At 42.5% G+C, this 18990-nt stretch overlaps 1 protein-coding gene across 3 annotated transcripts; it reads left to right on the top strand.

Moving 5' to 3' along the window:
• Positions 1–372: 372 nt before the first annotated feature.
• On the top strand, positions 373–14832 carry LOC310869359 (myosin-1B-like; the record flags this gene model as incomplete). Of its 3 annotated transcripts, none has more annotated exons than XM_083780058.1 (39): positions 373–573; positions 840–983; positions 1220–1376; positions 1529–1556; positions 2001–2106; positions 2246–2338; positions 2444–2507; positions 2599–2697; positions 2838–2941; positions 3281–3419; positions 4983–5101; positions 5204–5353; positions 5453–5623; positions 5789–5982; positions 6472–6584; positions 6852–6916; positions 7172–7259; positions 7534–7651; positions 7844–7967; positions 8092–8228; positions 8343–8598; positions 8819–9061; positions 9326–9502; positions 9616–9761; positions 9905–9995; positions 10136–10525; positions 11008–11134; positions 11224–11342; positions 11442–11638; positions 11781–11964; positions 12061–12226; positions 12316–12440; positions 12575–12883; positions 12974–13177; positions 13399–13524; positions 13697–13867; positions 14282–14386; positions 14497–14592; positions 14686–14832. In XM_083780058.1, the coding sequence occupies 39 exons, from the start codon at positions 373–375 to the stop codon at positions 14830–14832; spliced, it is 5793 nt and encodes a 1930-aa protein (XP_083636184.1). The 3 variants fall into 3 exon arrangements, with proteins under 3 accessions (XP_083636184.1, XP_083636182.1, XP_083636183.1); XM_083780056.1 differs by having other exon boundaries at positions 2001–2112; XM_083780057.1 differs by having other exon boundaries at positions 2001–2112; positions 6472–6588; positions 6859–6916.
• Positions 14833–18990: the final 4158 nt, after the last annotated feature.

Genomic DNA, 18990 nt, shown 5'->3' with positions numbered 1-18990 from the left:
GGTTCGACACATAAAATGGACATACTTGTCTTTCCCAAGGTGCTGTATAGGCCAGAATTGATCTCTGTCCAAATATAGGGGAAGCTATCCAGCAACAGTGAATAAAGCGCGCCCAGCCATCCCTTATAAAAGCTGTCCAAGTCTTGTTGGACTGATATGTCTTTGGCATAGTCTTGAGTGTGAGACCAAAATTAACATCAGTGATCAAACTTCTTGTTCTGCAGAGCAGCAGCACTCACGGTAAGCATCACAACATTATTCCAGCTTCTCTTCTATCTTTTCTGTTAAGAGCGATTATGATGATTATCATCATTAGTCCAGTAGTCGAAATGTGTATGTCATGAAATTGTGTCATTCCTACAGCTATAGAAAATGAGTGATGCTGAGATGGAACTATTTGGGGTGGCTGCCCCATACCTCCGCAAGTCAGAGAGGGAGAGGATTGCGGCACAAAACAAGCAATTTGATGCAAAAACTGCCGTCTTTGTGGCTGATCCCAAACAGGAGTATGTGAAAGGAAAAATTAGGAGCCTAGATGGCTCCAGCATTACAGTTGAGACTGAGGATGGGAAGGTGAGCGTATACACTAATCGTTTTTCTGCAGACCATCAGCTCCCATTTAGATGCTGTGTGGCAATTGATCAATTGATCAATTCATCAACAACACAGTTGATTGTAGATCAGTGAAGTGATAATGTTCACCCATTTCAATATCAAAATCGTTTTTTTTGTCTAATAAGTTCCATATTTTAGCATTTGCTGTCTTTTTTCCCACTATCAGCTCATGATATTTTCAGTATCATCTCATGATACAATCACCTTATTGTATAATGTTTCAGGTTGTTACAGTGAACCAGGATGATATCCGCCCAATGAACCCTCCGAAGTTTGACAAGATCGAGGACATGGCCATGCTGACCCATCTCCATGAGCCCGCTGTGCTGTTCAACCTGAAGGAACGCTATGCTGCTTGGATGATCTATGTGAGCACCAGGCACCAGCGCACGTCACGTTGCGTTGCCCCGTCGTCACCTCACGTCATGTCACATCACCACGTCACGTCACGTCACGATATCCAACAAATTATTCAAATTATTAAAAAAAAATACTCACCATCCTATGCTTGCATAGTAATAATACGCACAGAAGCCTATCTTCATATAGCACTGCATACAAGCCTGTTTTATTATGCCGTTGCATTTTTGTCAAACCTTTGCAGACCTACTCTGGGCTGTTCTGTGTGACCGTGAATCCGTACAAGTGGCTCCCAGTCTACAACCCAGAGGTGGTGGCTGGGTATCGGGGCAAGAAGCGTCAGGAGGTCCCACCCCACATCTTCTCCATCTCTGACAATGGTTACCAGTATATGCTCACAGGTAGGCCTACTGAATGACCCAAGTGACCCATACTCACATACCCCTCCTCAGTATTCAATGCTATTGCAAAATGACTGCCATGTGAATATTGTTTAATGCCTTTTAACTGCATGAAAGTAAATAAAATATGTACAATTACACAATTTCAACAGATCGTGAGAACCAGTCCATCCTGATCACGTATGTATCCGGTTTCATTTGCTGTTTAACAAAGAGTTTACTGAAACCCTATATAATCAGTTAACCAGAGCCTGCAATGTGTCTACTGTATACCAGTGGTTCCCAAACCTTTTAGCTCAAGACCTGAAAGAGAAATTAGACGTTTGCCCAAGACCCAAACTAGTGAAAATAGCAAATCTACAAGCACGGAAAAAAAATATTAAAAACAATATCTGGAAACAAAAAATGAAGCAGTATTTACTCACAACCCATACAAATGGGTCCTCGACCCACATATGGGCCCCGACCCACTGTTTGGGAACCAATGGTCTATATAGGTGTCTACTGTATAGGCCCCCTCCTTTTTTCCCTCTACGAGTCTACTTCAAATATTGCTACTCAGCAAAGATTGCAAATGTACAATCAAACAATGGTCACCTGTCATATGATGTCTCTATTTAACAGTGGGGAATCTGGTGCAGGGAAGACTGTGAACACAAAGCGTGTCATCCAGTATTTTGCAACAATTGCGACTGGAGACTCCAGCAAGAAGGAGCAACCAAGTGGAAAAATGCAGGTTCAAGACTGATACACTATCTACGACCAGACTATCAGGAATAAACATTAGCGAGATTTTTTATAATTAGCTCAGACCGAGTAAAAAGAGAAAACATTGTTTCAATCATTTTAGTTAATTTCTCTTCCTAAAGGGCACCCTGGAGGATCAAATCATCCAGGCCAACCCTCTGCTGGAGGCTTTTGGGAATGCCAAGACAGTGAGGAATGACAACTCTTCTCGCTTTGTAAGTTCATACAATACACGAGATATAATGATGTTACATTTTATTATGGCATTTGATCTACTAGCAGAATCTTACTATCTAATAATAATACTAATACATCCCCAGGGTAAATTCATTCGCATCCACTTTGGAACAAAGGGAAAGCTGGCATCAGCTGATATTGAAACTTGTAAGTTAGCTTAAGTAAAGTTACATTTTGACCTTTTCTGCTTTTGATTTTTCAAATGTTGCAAATACACCTCTTTTCTTTCCATGTTTAGACCTTCTGGAAAAATCCAGGGTGACCTTTCAACTCCCAGCCGAGAGAAGCTATCACATCTTCTATCAGATCATGTCAAACAAGAAGCCTGATTTAATTGGTAATTATATCTCAACAATGTGGAAATGTAGAGAAGAAACATGTAAGCTGTATGTAGCCTACATTATAGTAGGCCTAAGTAAAAAAATAATAATCATCTTTTAACGGTAATTTTTTATTTATTTATTTGAACTTTTACAGAGATGCTTCTGATAACAACTAATCCGTATGACTACCCATTCATCAGCCAGGGAGAAATAACTGTGCTGAGCATCAATGACGAAGAAGAACTAATGGCCACAGATGTGAGTTCAATACACTCGATAATGATAGGCTTATGACGAGACATTGAAGGCTTTTGATGCATCGGTCATTTAGACTAGAGCATTAAGGTTAATTTGTATTGAATGTAATTTAATGTGAATCTTTTGGGTTTTGTAATATCACCTAAACACAAATATCACGCAAAATTATTTAGACCACTGTTTCCGATGCGTTGTGAGCTTGTAGATCTGCTATTTTCACTTGTTTGGGTCCCGGGGAGACATCAAATGTCTCTTTGGGTCCTGGGCTAAAAGGTTTGGGAACCACTGATTTAGATAAATACTAATCCAATGGTTCAACCTCTATCTTTTATTCTGTAGAGTGCCATTGATATCCTTGGTTTCAACACGGAGGAGAAGCTTGGCATCTACAAGTTGACCGGTGCAGTGATGCACAACGGAAACATGAAGTTCAAACAGAAACAGAGAGAGGAGCAGGCGGAGCCTGACGGCACTGAGGGTGAGTGGTCCCTGTTAAAGGCTCATACATAGTCTGGATTTTCGGTGGTTAGGTGACCACCGAACTACAACATGACGTCACGAGCCGCGGTGAAGACCAAACCACCGCCACCGCTCCAGCCCTTCTCTGTTTTTACTCACCATGACACCACCGCTCAACGTTATTTCAGCTCCGGTGGTCAGCTCACCACCGGAGCGGTGGTCACCTCACCACCGAAAATCCAGACTATGAATAGGCCTTAAGAATTCACTGAAGGTGAGTGGTCCCTGTTAGAATTCACTAAGGGTGAGTGGTCCCTGTTAGAGAATTTACTGAAGGTGACCACTCACCCTCAGTGAGTGGTCCCTGTTAAGAATTCACTAAGGGTGAGTGGTCCCTGTTAGTAGGGAATTCACTGAAGGTGAGTGGTCCCTGTTAGAGAATTCACTGAGGGTGAGTGGCCCCTGTTAGAGAATTCACTGAAGGTGAGTGGTGCCTGTTAGAGAATATACTGAAGGTGAGTGGTCCCTGTTAGAATTCACTGAGGGTGAGTGGTCCCTGTTAAGAATTCACTAAGGGTGAGTGGTCCCTATTAGAGAATTCACTGAGGGTGAGTGGCCCCTGTTAGAGAATTCACTGAAGGTGAGTGGTCCCTGTTAGAGAATTCACTGAGGGTGAGTGGTCCCTGTTAGAGAATTCACTGAAGGTGAGTGGTCCCTGTTAGAGAATTCACTGAGGGTGAGTGGTCCCTGTTAGAGAATTCACTGAAGGTGAGTGGTCCCTGTTAGAGAATTCACTGAAGGTGAGTGGTCCCTGTTAAGAATTCACTAAGGGTGAGTGGTCCCTGTTAGAGAATTCACTGAAGGTGAGTGGTCCCTGTTAGAGAATTCACTGAGGGTGAGTGGCCCCTGTTAGAGAATTCACTGAAGGTGAGTGGTCCCTGTTAGAGAATTCACTGAGGGTGAGTGGTCCCTGTTAGATAATTCACTGAAGGTGAGTGGTCCCTGTTAGAGAATTCACTGAAGGTGAGTGGTCCCTGTTAGAGAATTCACTGAAGGTGAGTGGTCCCTGTTAAGAATTCACTGAAGGTGAGTGGTCCCTGTTAAGAATTCACTGAAGGTGAGTGGTCCCTGTTAGAGAATTCACTGAAGGTGAGTGGTCCCTGTTAGAGAATTCACTGAAGGTGAGTGGTCCCTGTTAAGAATTCACTGAGGGTGAGTCGTCCCTGTTAGAGAATTCACTGAGCTGAGGGTGAGTCGTCCCCGTTAGAGAATTCACTGAGGGTGAGTGGTCCCTGTTAGAGAATTCACTGAAGGTGAGTCGTCCCCGTTAGAGAATTCACTGAGGGTGAGTGGTCCGGTCCCTGTTAAGAATTCAAAACCACATCTAATTGAATTGTTTGGTGGCTACCTGCCTCTACTCTACCTAGCTCATTGATCATTCCCTATTCCTATCTCTTCCTTTTTAATATCCATGGTCCATATTTTACGTTAAGTATTTTAATATTTCTGAGTTAAAACAGGCGTAATGGCATTGAAATAGATTAGTATGATATGACGTTTCACTGTGTCCTATATCCAACAGTGGCAGACAAAGTGGCTTATCTCATGGGTCTGAACTCTTCCGATTTGCTGAAAGCCCTGTGCTACCCCAGAGTGAAGGTGGGCAATGAGTATGTGACCAAGGGCCAGACTGTCCAGCAGGTACGTTTGATCTCCAAACGTATACTACAAGCTCATCACAGTCACCCTGCTGCAACACTACAATAAATCAACATCCAAAACTATCTCTTGGCTCATTTGCAGGTGAACAATTCGATGGGTGCACTGTCAAAGGCAGTGTATGAGAAACTATTCCTGTGGATGGTGACTCGGATCAACAAGCAGCTGGATACCAAACTACCAAGGCAGCATTTTATCGGTGTCCTGGATATTGCAGGGTTTGAGATTTTTGAGGCGAGTATAGCTTGTTTTTCTAACTTTATAATAAATAAACATTTCCAAATATTTATTGCCGTTATAAACTAATGAATGAAATAATGCTCTCTAATTCAGATGAACAGCCTGGAACAGCTGTGCATCAACTTCACCAATGAGAAACTGCAACAGTTTTTCAACCACCATATGTTTGTGTTGGAACAAGAAGAATACAAGAAAGAGGGGATCGAATGGGAGTTCATTGACTTTGGCATGGACTTGGCTGCCTGCATTGAGCTTATTGAGAAGGTACATCACCTCTTAACCACTTACATGTGAGCCCTGGCCTACATACAATATTGTATGATATACTGTATAGGCTACTGTAGCTCAACAAGCTCACAGTGTGTTGTTTTTTACTTTAAAAAAAGTCAAAATCGAGAAATCACAAGAATTATTTCTACTTGTGTACAGCCAATGGGCATCTTCTCCATCCTCGAGGAGGAGTGCATGTTCCCCAAGGCGACCGACGGCTCCTTCAAGAACAAACTGTACGACCAGCACCTCGGCAAGAACAGCAACTTCCAGAAGCCCAAGCCCTCCAAATGCCGGGCGGAGGCTCACTTCTCCCTGGTGCACTACGCCGGCACCGTGGACTACAACATCAGGCACGTGCACACATAGACATAAAAGGGGGGCTGCCCTTTTACCCGTCTGTAAAACAACTGCCCTCTCCAGACCATGAATGCAGCATTTACTATGGTGAAAGAAATGCAAATGCCCTCCCCTCTCCTCTCCTTTCCAAGCCATACCCGAGACGAGAATAGCTTTTTTCAGAAATGTCTTGAACTTGAACGCAGCATTTTGCATTGAAAGAATTTGTTTAGAAATCCATGTCATCGCCACATCTCCAGTAGCCAACGAGTGCGGGGTCACAGCCGGACAATAGCAGATCTACAAGCCAAAAGTGCCCTCTTATACAGAATTTCAGCCCCTGACTGCAAAAATAGCGGATCTAGAAGCTCACAACGTGTCGTCGTGCTGCGACCCGTTGAGAGCTTGTAGATCTGTACATTTTAGTCCAAAAGTGCCCTTTTTACGGAATTTCCGCCCCTGCCCTCTGTTAACACTCTGCACGTCCTTGTACTGTACATCAGCGGCTGGCTGGAGAAGAACAAAGACCCGCTGAACGACACTGTGGTCCAGCTCTACCAGAAAGCTGCCGTGAAGCTGCTGGGTCAGCTGTTTGCCACCTACGCTGCTACCGACGGTCGGTTCACACAACAACAACAACTCTCTGTTGGTTCTTATTGCGGATCAGTGCTTCTCAACCTGTGGGTGACAATAAAATAAAGTGACAATTTAAGGACTTTTAAGACCTTTCTAATACCAAAAATGAATGAATGAATGAACTGAAAAGGTTGAGAACCACTGAAGATACATTTAAAGAAATCATATTCAGTTAATATTTGGTATAATAAATGACCCTGCACAATCATATCTGTCCGTTAAAGCTTATTTTCTCTTGCATTATCAGATGCAAGCAAGAAAGGTGCCAAGAAAAAGGGTTCCTCTTTCCAGACGGTTTCCGCACTTTTCAGGGTAATGAACATTTTACAGGCTTTGGATCACAGGTGTAAAATGTAAAATTGGTGTAAAGTTTACAGAACTATAGGAATATAGGAACGGTTATGTCAGGTTTTCACAACCTCAGCCAAAATAGAATGATATAGGATTCAGTTAAGAAATAAGTGAGTTCAGGATTGGATATAGGTAAGAAAATAATTAGTATTGGTGAATACTGAATATTAATATTATGTTTGAGTGCTGTTAACCATGTCCATTCACCTCTTCCAGGAAAACCTCAACAAGCTAATGTCTAACCTCAGGTCCACACATCCACACTTTGTAAGATGTCTCATTCCAAATGAGACCAAAATACCAGGTAAAATAAAAATGTGACATTGATACTTTTGCTAGTACATTGTAAAGTTTAAGCGGTGTATAATATTGTAGTTTTAAAGTACAGATTATAGATTTTCGTTGGATATTCTACTGATAGGTTATTGGTTTACTTATGATCCTAGATGACTATTTCTATGCATTTGATGCATTACCTGTGTTTTCCTTGCTTACTGTAAATCGCTCTGGATTAAGTCCGCTAGATGCCTAAATTGTAAATGGTTTACCTGACCAAAACTTTGACCGTTCACATATAGGGTCCATGGATCACCAGCTCGTTTTACACCAGCTACGCTGCAACGGTGTGCTGGAGGGCATCAGGATATGCAGGAAAGGATTTCCCAGCAGGATTCTCTATGGGGATTTTAAGCAGAGGTAAACAAAAGAAAAAAAGAACGGACACAAATTCTTGACAAATGTAGAATGTAACACAAATTCAAACCGCATTACTGTACTTTCTTAACTAGTGGTTTTCAACTCTGTTATTTGCAAACCCCTGGCAGTTCTGGTAGGAGGTTAATTGCGTGTGTCCCGGTATCTTTGTCATAATAATATCCTCCCTGACAGATACAGGATTCTGAATGCCAGTGCAATTCCCGAAGGGCAGTTCATTGATAGCAAAAAGGCGTCAGAGAAACTGCTCTCCTCAATCGACGTGGATCACGCCCAGTATAAATTTGGATACACAAAGGTCATTTTACTAAACTGGAGACATATGTTCGTGTTATGTATCAAGTTGTGAATGAAATGGAAGCATTCAATCTGGGCCGCTTTTTCAATTAACCGCTGAGGATCAGCGTCTTTGCAATCTGTAGGTGTTCTTCAAAGCTGGCCTGCTGGGTCTTCTGGAGGAGATGAGAGATGAACGCCTGGCAGTTCTGATGACTCGAATCCAGGCCGTATCCAGGGGTTATGTCGCCAGGCAGAGGTTCAAGGAGATGTCAAAGAAAAGGTCTCTGAAAACTCGTCTGCACACCATACCACTGTCAAATAATACATTTCTGAAATATATATATATATTATGACATATTTATTGAAGTTCACATTCCGTCGTTATTTCACATAGGGAATCTATTTTCATCATTCAATACAACATCCGTTCATTCATGAATGTGAAGAACTGGCCTTGGATGCGGCTTTTCTTCAAGATAAAGCCGCTGTTGCGATGTGCAGAGGCTGAAAAAGAGATGCAGAACATGAAAGAGGACTTCTCACGAATGAAAGAGGACTTCCTAAAGTCTGAAGCCAGGAGGAAGGAATTGGAGGAGAAGATGGTGGCTCTTGTTCAAGAGAAAAATGACCTCTGTCTTCAAATTCAAGCAGTAGGTAGTTTGTTATTGTTCTGCTTATATTGATTGTATATCAGATAATATGTTAAAGGAAAAGAGGGGCATGTAATTACTCAACCACCACTACTACTACAATTATTACTAATAATTATAATTAAAATTACAATGAGATAATATTAAATGTACAACATTTTCACAAATATTTGTGTGTGTATATATATATATATATATATAAATATATATCCTTCAAAAGGAGCGAGAGAACCTCTGTGATGCTGAGGAGAGGTGTGACGGCTTGATAAAGAGCAAGATACACCTTGAGGCCAAAGCAAAAGAGTTCTCTGAGAGAATCGAGGAGGAGGAAGAGATCAACGCCGAAATCACTGCCAAGAAGAGAAAGTTGGAGGATGAGTGTTCAGAGCTCAAAAAGGATATAGACGACCTGGAGCTTACCATTGCCAAGGTGGAGAAGGAGAAATATGCCACAGAAAATAAGGTAATATGGAGGTAAAGGTATACTATTCTATGTACCAAGAGGCAAATCTATATTACTAAGACTGGTGAAATCTAACTGAAACAGCATAGCTTTCCCTAAGGTCTGATTAGCACAAAGGGGTCGTATGCAAAATCTTGAATTACGAATTATGGTTCAGTTAAAAATCGAATTTCCACAAAACCACCCCCCATGTATGTTTGGGCACAGAATGGAAAAACAAATCATAATTATCTCGTTTGATATATGTATATATTTTTTGTATAGGTAAAGAACTTGGTAGAGGAGTTAATGACTCTTGAGGAGAGCCTGATGAAGTCATCAAAGGAGACAAAAGCTTTGCAAGAGGTTCATCAGCAGACCTTGGATGACCTTCAGGCTGAAGAAGATAAAGCCAATACTCTAACCAAGACTAAAATAAAGCTAGAGCAACAGGTTGATGATGTAAGTATCACAACTCAAAATGTACCAAGTCCTCAAATCTCTTGTGTTCAGATATATCCATACATTGTAAATAATGTATGCAATTACTGGCTTATATGAACATCTTCGTACAGCTTGAAGGGTCCCTGGAACATGAGAAGAAGATACGTGCAGACTTAGAGAGATCCAAAAGAAAACTTGAGGGGGATCTCAAGATGTCCCAGGAAACCATCATGGACCTGGAAAATGAAAGGGTCCAAATGGAAGAGAGATTGAAAAAGTAAATCTTTAAATTCTAAATCAACACCACTGACTGAAGTCATACAGTTACAAATGTAGACAGTGGCGATACAGGTAATCTTTATATCAATATATCATTGCATTTCACTTCTAAAATACTTATTACTTAAAATATCCTTTCAGAAAGGACTTTGAGCTCTGCAACCTGCAAAGTAAGATTGAGGATGAGCAAGCACTGAGCATTCAACTCCAAAAGAAAATGAAAGAACTTCAGGTATAATTTGATTTCATTGTATGCCTCCTAGATCAACAGTACTTGCAGTATTATGCAATTTTGTACACATTATACATTCTTCATAATATCTAATGTAATAGAATAAATAGATGAATAATACAGAATACAATTTGTGGTAGGCACGCATTGAGGAGCTAGAGGAGGAAATTGAGTCTGAGCGTTCTGCTCGGGCCAGAGTGGAGAAGCAGAGGTCTGATGTCTCCAGGGAACTGGAGGAGATCAGCGAGAGGTTGGAGGAGGCCGGAGGAGCGACTGCTGCTCAGATCGAGATGAACAAGAAGCGCGAAGCAGAGTTCCAGAGGCTGCGGCGAGACCTTGAAGAGGCCACGCTGCAGAATGAGGCCATCACTGCCGCTCTACGCAAGAAACAGGCAGACAGTGTTGCAGAGCTGGGTGAACAAATCGACAACCTTCAAAGAGTCAAGCAGAGAATTGATAAAGATAAAAGTGAATTAAAGATGGAGGTTGACGACATGGCCATTAATGTAGAGAGTGTTCTGAAAGGCAAGGTACAGGAGCTCTAGAAAATATGCCTTGTATCATGGCAATACTTAAAGCAGCACTATGTCGGTTTGGGGTATCAGTGGCCACTTTGGACACAAATAACATGGCAGCCAACGTCTTTGACTTCATTACCCAAGAGTCTCTGCAAGCATGTTTGGTGAGGACGAGCTGTGATTGGCCAGTCTTTGCTTTGACAGGCAGTTCTGCCTTGGTGCATTGGCAAATGCCAGGATGAAACGCATCCTCTCCCCTATAAAGTAATAAGCCTCTAGCAGGGACCACCCTGAGTCTCTATATTTATAGAAGGATGATTGTTATTGCTTAAACATGTAACTTTATAATTTTGTGGGACATAATATGGTAGTTACATAGTGCTGCTTTAATTGTCCTTTCTTCCTCACAAATTACATATTTTCCAAATGTTTCAAATGGCAGTTATACCAGTACAGTAGATCACCTGGCTTACAATCCATATTAAATATTTTAGGCTAACCTGGAGAAACTGTGCAGAAGCCTGGAAGACCAAAGCAGTGAATATAAGGCCAAGTCAGACGAGGCCCAGAAGTCTTTGAGTGATTTTACTGCACTCAATGCTCGTCTACAGGCAGAAAATGGTAAGTTTAGAGTCCCTGATTTAAGAAGATGAAAGCCAAATAAACCGACTTGCTTTGGATTCAGTGTGTCACTTCTGCTTCCTCAACAGCTGAACTCTCACGACAACTAGAGGAGAAGGAGATCACTCTTTCCCAGATGAACAGAGTGAAGTCGGCCAGCAGTCAGCAAATTGAAGAGTTGAAGAGACTTTTGGACGAGGAGATTAAGGTGTGACAAATACAAAATACTTTGACAAGATATGAAAAAAGTAGACCTTTTTACTTTACTACTTTGTTACTACTTTGTTACTACGTTGAATCATTTCAGGCAAAGAATGCCCTGGCTCACGGTTTGCAGTCGGCGCGTCATGACTGTGAGCTCTTAAGAGAACAGTACGAGGAGGAACAGGAGGCGAAAGCAGAGCTGCAGCGCTGCATGTCCAAGGCCAACGCTGAGGTGGCTCAGTGGAGAACCAAGTATGAGACTGATGCCATTCAGCGCACCGAGGAGCTGGAGGAGGCCAAGTAAGAATGAAAGGAATAGAATATTCACCCGTACTGTTCGCTGCTCCCACAGTGAATCTTATTTGTATGTACGTTTTGACCTCTGTGGTCTTTGTGGGGATTGGACATGCTATTCCATCATGAATTGCCGTCATTTCAAAAGGAAGAAGTTGGTGCAGCGACTGCAAGACTCTGAGGAGATGACCGAGGCAGGAAGCGCCAAATGTGCGTCACTGGAAAAGACCAAGCAGAGGCTGCAGTCTGAAGTGGAGGATCTCATGGTTGAGTTAGAGAGGTCAAATGCAGCCACCGCCACCTTGGACAAGAAACAGAGGAACTTTGACAAGGTTGTTTTTATTTTCACTCTAGCACTAACTTGATTTCCTACAGTGTCACACTTTTTCCTACATTTTATAACATGTGTTGGCAATTCCCACAATAAGGTGCTTGCTGAATGGAAGCAAAAGTATGAGGAGGGTCAATCTGATCTGGAAGTCTCTCAGAGAGAGTCCAGGGCACTGAGCACTGAACTCTTCAAGCTGAAGAATTCATATGAAGAGTGTCTGGACCACCTCGAGACCATGAAAAGAGAGAACAAGAATCTTCAACGTGGGTTTTCTGGAAACAAATAGTTGGTTTGGTGTCACAAAGCACATTTGACTATGTTTAATCTAAAAATAACTTTGGTTAATTTTCAGAGGAGATAACAGACATCACCGATCAAGTAGGGCTATCTGCTAAAGCCATCCATGAACTGGAGAAATCTGCAAAACAAGCTGAACAGGACAAGAGGGACACACAGTTAGCTCTTGAGGAAGTGGAGGTATATATATTTTTTGCCAATGTAAACAGCAAACACTGCACTACACTTTAATTTAACACTATAAGAACTGAGACATGTGGGTCCATTATGGGTCAATTTTTTTAATTTAAAGGACTGACCATGTCTTTCTATAGTCCTCCCTGGAACACGAGGAGGCCAAACTGCTGCACCTTCAACTGGAGCTGAGCCAGATCAAGAATGAAGTGGACCGAAAGGTCGCAGAAAGGGACGAGGAAATCGATCAGCTCAAGCGGAACCACCAGAGAACCGTGGACACGTTGCAGAGCACCCTGGAGGCCGAGACACGCAGTAGAAACGACGCCGTTCGTGTCAAGAAAAAGATGGAGGGTGACCTGAACGAGATGGAGATCCAGCTGGGACATGCTAACCGCCAGGCAGCCGACGCAACCAAGCAGCTCAGAATCCTCCAGGGATCCTACAAGGTTTGTGGGGAAGTGGATAATTTACCAGTCCATTATGAAGTATGTCTGCAGGCTTGACATTCGTTAACGGTTTTTTGTTTTGTTTCTCAGGATATGCAGGTCCATTTCGATGAAGCCCTGCATAGTCAGGAGGATCTAAAGGAACAACTGGCCATCGTAGAGCGCCGCAATACTCTGCTGTTGTCTGAGATTGATGAGATGAGGTCTGCACTGGAGCAGGCGGAGAGGTGCCGCAAGCTGGCCGAACAAGAATTGGTGGATGTCAGTGAGAGAGTTCAGCTGTTGCACTCTCAGGTAAGGAGCAAATGACATGACATTTGGCGCTGCACTGCGGCGACATAGACATAAGGGCTACGCTTGCATGCAGGCCCTTTGTCTAAGACAAATTTCTTCCTCGGGAGACAAATAATAAAGAACCTTGAACCTTGAACAAGCATTGATTTTGCATGCTTTCAGAGCAGTCACTTGAACCTTTAATTAATTGTTACATTTACTTATCCCTCTCAACTGAACAGAATTCCAGCCTCCTCAGCGCTAAGAAGAAGATGGATTCTGACATAGCCCAACTACAATCTGAGATGGAGGACACTATTCAAGAAGCAAGAAATGCAGATGAGAAGGCCAAAAAATCTATCATGGATGTAAATCTCGACCAACAAAAAAGTTCTTCCGAATGTATTCATTCAGATCTTTTTAGACTAATCTTTCCCGAATAACAGTTACTCTAAAGGATGCCAATGTGTGTTGGTTGGTCCAACACTTACACATACATACTCCCTAACCAAATGTTTTAAACATTGTTTCTCTCTGCAGGCTGCCATGATGGCCGAGGAGCTGAAGAAAGAGCAGGACACCAGTGCTCACGTGGAGAGGATGAAGAAGAACCTGGAGGCCACCGTGAAGGACCTGCAGCAACGGCTCGACGAAGCAGAGCAAATCGCTCTGAAGGGGGGAAGGAAGGAACTGCAGAAAATGGAAGCCAGGGTATGAATCATTAGGAGAAAATAACACATTTATACTTTAATATGGGCACCTGTGAGGCAGGTGCATATCTTTGGTCCTCGTTCATCCCCTGGGTCACGGAAGTCATTTCTCTATGGAGAATAACATTGGGTCATCTTAGAATCGTCTCATATAAGAATTGTGGTCCATAAACTAATTGTCCAGGCAATATTGTCAGGGAGGTGGCTCTGTATTGTTTACGATAGTCATATTTGTGTTGAGGCTTCATATCCATATGAGTCAAACCGTGCTCTATGCGTCTATGGGAATTCATAATGGGGAAAAAATGTGACGCAATGACAGAGAGATTTGGTGAAAATGAAAAAAAAGAATAAACAGTTGCTGAAATGTTTTTTATTTAACATAAAAACACATTTTAAACTGAGTGCATTTCAGATCCGTGAGATGGAAAGTGAAATGGAGGCAGAACAAAAACGAAGTGGGGAGGCCATGAAAGGTGTACGAAAATATGAAAGGAAAATTAAAGAGCTCACTTATCAGGTATGTCAGAAAGGTGGTTGCTTGATGCCGAGCATATACAATATATGACAGAAGTGTGAGTAATGAAAGGGAATGAGTTATGAGTTATGAGTCTGTGTTCACTGTTCAAGAATGAAGAAGAAAAGAAGAATGTGGCAAGACTCCAAGACTTGGTCAACAAACTTCAGTTGAAAGTGAAAGCATTTAAGCGACAGTGTGATGAGGCGGTGAGTAATATGCCTTGTTGGCTTGTTATAGATATAGACATTCAGTAGTCATATTTTTTTCCCCCTGAACTCACTGCATTCTGTGACACACAGGAGGAGCAAACCAGCACCCATTTGGCTAAATTCCGGAAGGTGCAACATGAGCTTGAGGAGGCTGAAGAACGAGCCGACATCGCCGAATCTCAAGTCAATAAATTCCGAGCAAAAAGTCGTGATATTGGTGGTAAAGGAGAGGAGTAGAGATCTGCATTGTTGTTGGGTGAAATCACCCCTTATTAGGAAACATATATTAAGTCATCAGCTATAGGATTTATAATAAATACAAATAAAAAGTCAGTTATTGCAAGTTTATGGGATGGTGCAAGAGTAAATATACAAACAGAGACATTGCTACACTAGAAGTTGGGATGTACATTAGCTTATAGTAACTTAGTAGAAAAATAAAGATATAGTAAAAACTATGTTGTGTCATGGTTTTGTTGATGAAGCATTCTTTGTATGTTTCTGTATATTTCAGAAAGTGGCTACTGTATATATACAGTATTACAAATGAAATCAATCAATCAATCAATCATCAAATATGAATAGTAAATCAATTAAAAATATAACCGATAAGACTGGGCCAAGCAATAAGAAAAATCACACCCAGGTGAAGTTGTGAACTGAGCGGTGCTGGCTGCAGTTATATAATGTAGTTATAGTGCTCAGTGTGAATGGCCCTTATTTAGGCTGCTCAACAGTGCCACTGTGTCTGTCTGCCACAGACAGACAGACCCCAGTTAATTACTGACAGACAATGATTTGTATTACAAGTTTTCTGAAATTGTAATTTTTAATATGCAAATTAGGAATTATAGCATTTACATAACTTTCTTAACTTTTTTAATCGGAAAATTGGATAAAGCCACAGAGTCAACATTCTTATTTCATTTTGTTTACATGTTTGAGTCAATTAAGGTTTTAATTGTGGGAATATTCAATATCTGTATCACTCCATAAATACCGTTAGGCCTAAGTATAAATTCTAGTTTTCTTTTTGTGTTTTACCTTTTTGTACACATCAAGTCAAAATTAACTAATGAGTTTGTTTCATGTGACATGAGTTTGAAGGACCAGATGATGATGTGGAAATGTATAGTCCTATGGAAAGTCAACGTGGGGACCCAGAAGTCAGATGGAGTGGAGATGGATAGATATTGAATATTCCCTTGTTTAAAAATGAAATAAGTCTCTCTGGCTGCATCCAATTTTCTGATTTTGATTCTGGAAAGCAAATTAGGGCATTTACAGTAACTGTACAATTTCAGAAAACTTGTACTACAAATTAATACATCATAATAATAATAATAATAAATTTTATTTATATGGCGCCTTTCAGGTCACTCAAGGTCGCCTAACAAAACAGAAAAATACAAAACAATAAAGCAAGTTTAAAAATACAGCAAGTTTAAAAAACACACAAAAGGCCTGCAGCAGACTTCTACTCAAGGTGGGAGTAGGCTTGTCTGAAAAGGTGAGTTTTGAGGTGGGATTTGAAGGTGGGGAGTGAGTCCATGTTTCGGATGTCGGGGGGAAGGCTGTTCCAGAGGCGAGGGGCAGAGCGGCTGAAAGCTCTACCCCCCATGGTGGACAAACGAGCTGGGGGAACAGTGAGGTTGGTGGAGGAGGCAGACCTGAGTGACCGGGTGGGAGTGTTGATATGGATGAGATCAGACAGGTAAGGGGGGGAGAGGTTATGGATGGCATTGAATGTGTTGAGGAGGATCTTGTAGTCTATGCGGTATTTGATGGGTAGCCAGTGGAGTTGGTGAAGAACGGGGGTGATGTGGGAGATGGCAGGGGTTTTGGTGATGATGCGGGCTGCAGCGTTCTGGACCAGTTGGATTTTATGGAGGAGTTTGTGGGGGAGACCGAAGAGAAGGGAGTTGCAGTAATCGAGGCGGGAGATGACCAGAGAAAGGACTAGGATGGCAGTGTTGTTGGGGGTGAGTGAAGGGCGGAGGCGGTTGATGTTGCGGAGGTGAAAGTAGGCTGACCGGATGGTGTTATTGATGTGGGTATGAAAAGATAGGGTGCTGTCGAGGACGACACCCAGACTCTTGACCTGGGGGGAAGGGGAAACCGAGGAGTTATCTATGGTGAGTGTAAAACTGGGCTGCTTGGTGAGTGAGGATTTGGTGCCAATGAGGGTTAACTCTGTTTTATTGCCATTTAGTTTGAGGAGGGATGAGGTGAACCAGTCTTTGATTTCGTGAAGGCAGGCGCAGAGGGAGGGTGGTGGGAGGGTGGAGGTAGGTGTGGAGGAGACATAGAGCTGGGTGTCGTCCGCGTAACAGTGGAAATTTATGTTATGTTTGCGGAATATTGAGCCAAGTGGGAGGAGGTATATAATGAACAGTATGGGGCCAAGGACAGAGCCCTGGGGAACACCAGAGGAGAGGGGAGAGGAGTGGGATCTGAAAGATTTTAGCTGAATGAACTGAGTACGGTCGGAGAGATAGGAATGGAACCAGTGTAGGGGTGTGTCAGATATGCCAATGGAGGCTAGACGGTCGAGGAGGATGGAGTGTGAGATGGTGTCAAAGGCTGCGGTCATGTCGAGAAGGATGAGAATGGATAACTGCCCAGAGTCGGCTGCCAACAGGAGGTCGTTGGTGATTTTTATTAGTGCTGTTTCTGTACTGTGTTGGGGGCGGAAACCGGACTGAAACTGTTCATAAAGGTTGTTGTTGGAGAGGTGGGCCTGTAACTGAGTTGCAACAACCTTTTCCAGGATTTTTGCTAAAAATGGTAAGTTGGAGATGGGGCGGAGATTACTGAAATTGTTGGGGTCTAAACCAGGTTTCTTTAATAGGGGTGTAACAGAGGCAGTTTTCAGTGGAGATGGGATGGAACCAGATGTGAGAGAGGAGTGAATAATGGCTGTTATCAGAGGGAGTAAAGAGGGAAGGGAGGCTATAACGAGGGGGGATGGCAGGGGGTCAAGTTGGCAGGTCGTAGGTTTGGAAGTCCGGATGAGTTTGGATAGGTCTGAGGGAGAGGGGAGTTGGAAACAGGAGAGAGGTGCAGAGACTGGGGGATTAGGAACAGAGGGAGGAGGACAGCCGGACGTGAGGGGGGCTAGTTGATGGTGAATGGTGGATATTTTGGCGTTGAAGAATGACATTATGGCGTTGCAGTGGTCTGTGGAGTAGAAGTGTGGGGGGAGGGAATCAGGGGGGCGGAGGGAGTTGTTAACCACCGAAAACAGAGCCCGGGTGTTCCCGGCACCGGCAGTAATTTTGTCTGTAAAATATTGGGTTTTGGCTGAGGAGATGGCATTTTTATAATGGAGGACGTGGGCATGATGCATTTGTTTATGAACAGTGAGGCCGGTTTTGGTGTGCAGTCGCTCTAGCTGACGGCCTTTGGCCTTCAGCTGGCGCAGGTGGGGGGAGAACCAGGGGGCAGAGTGGCGAAATGAGGTGTTCCGGAATTGAGGGGGGCAAGTGTATTTAGCAGGGATTGGAGGCCATCATTGTAAATATTGACTAACTGATCTGGGGTGCATGGGGGGGTGATGGTGGGGAGATTTTCAATGCCTGTTATGAGGTCGTCTGGGTTTATGTTTTTGATGTTACGGAGGGTTATGGTACGTGATTGTTTGGTTTTGGACAAGGTGAGACTGAGGTTAAATGAAATGAGTTTGTGGTCAGTGAAAGGGAGGTCGGAAGCAGATAAATTGAGAGGAGTGATACCAGAGCAGCAAACTATGTCCAATGTATGACCTTTACAGTGTGTGGGGAAATTGATAAATTGATTGAGACCAAAACTGTCCAGGCATGAGATGAAGTCCTTAGTGAAAGCAAGATTGTTATTGTCCAAATGAATATTTACGTCACCAAGCAAAATTATATTGGGTGAAAGTGTGCAGATATGCAGATATCATTGTCTTCATGTAAGAAACCAAGTGTGGATAAGTTTCATGGTGATAACTAGCTTATTTTTTTCTTGATTTCTTTCCTCCATTCTATTCACCCATCAGTGAAAATAACAAAATGTGTGATAATGATAAATATGAAAAAGCTACTACTGTGGAAGGGTTATCAATTATCATATATTTAATTACTTATATTGACCCTTATAAACAATTTAATACCGGTATATGTATGGTTTTGTACCCATTACATTTTCGTAATAAGGTTCCAGTTTTGGGTCACAAGGTGGCGGTAATGCACCAAAAACTGGTTTCCATCTGCCGTAAAACACAAAAGGGAGAAGAATTCTGAAAATGGAGGACCCTGATGTAAACAAGGCTTAGTGCTTTTTCTGGTTTCATCCATTTAATCAATCAATCAATGAGTCTCTCTTCAGAGTGTGTTTTCTCTCAGTCAGTGTGACTGGTTGGTTGTCTGTCAA

This window comes from Protomyctophum parallelum, assembly GCF_964188405.1.
Source record: "Protomyctophum parallelum genome assembly, chromosome: 13".
Lineage (NCBI taxonomy): Eukaryota > Metazoa > Chordata > Actinopteri > Myctophiformes > Myctophidae > Protomyctophum > Protomyctophum parallelum.
This window is presented reverse-complemented; position numbering and strand designations above follow the sequence as displayed.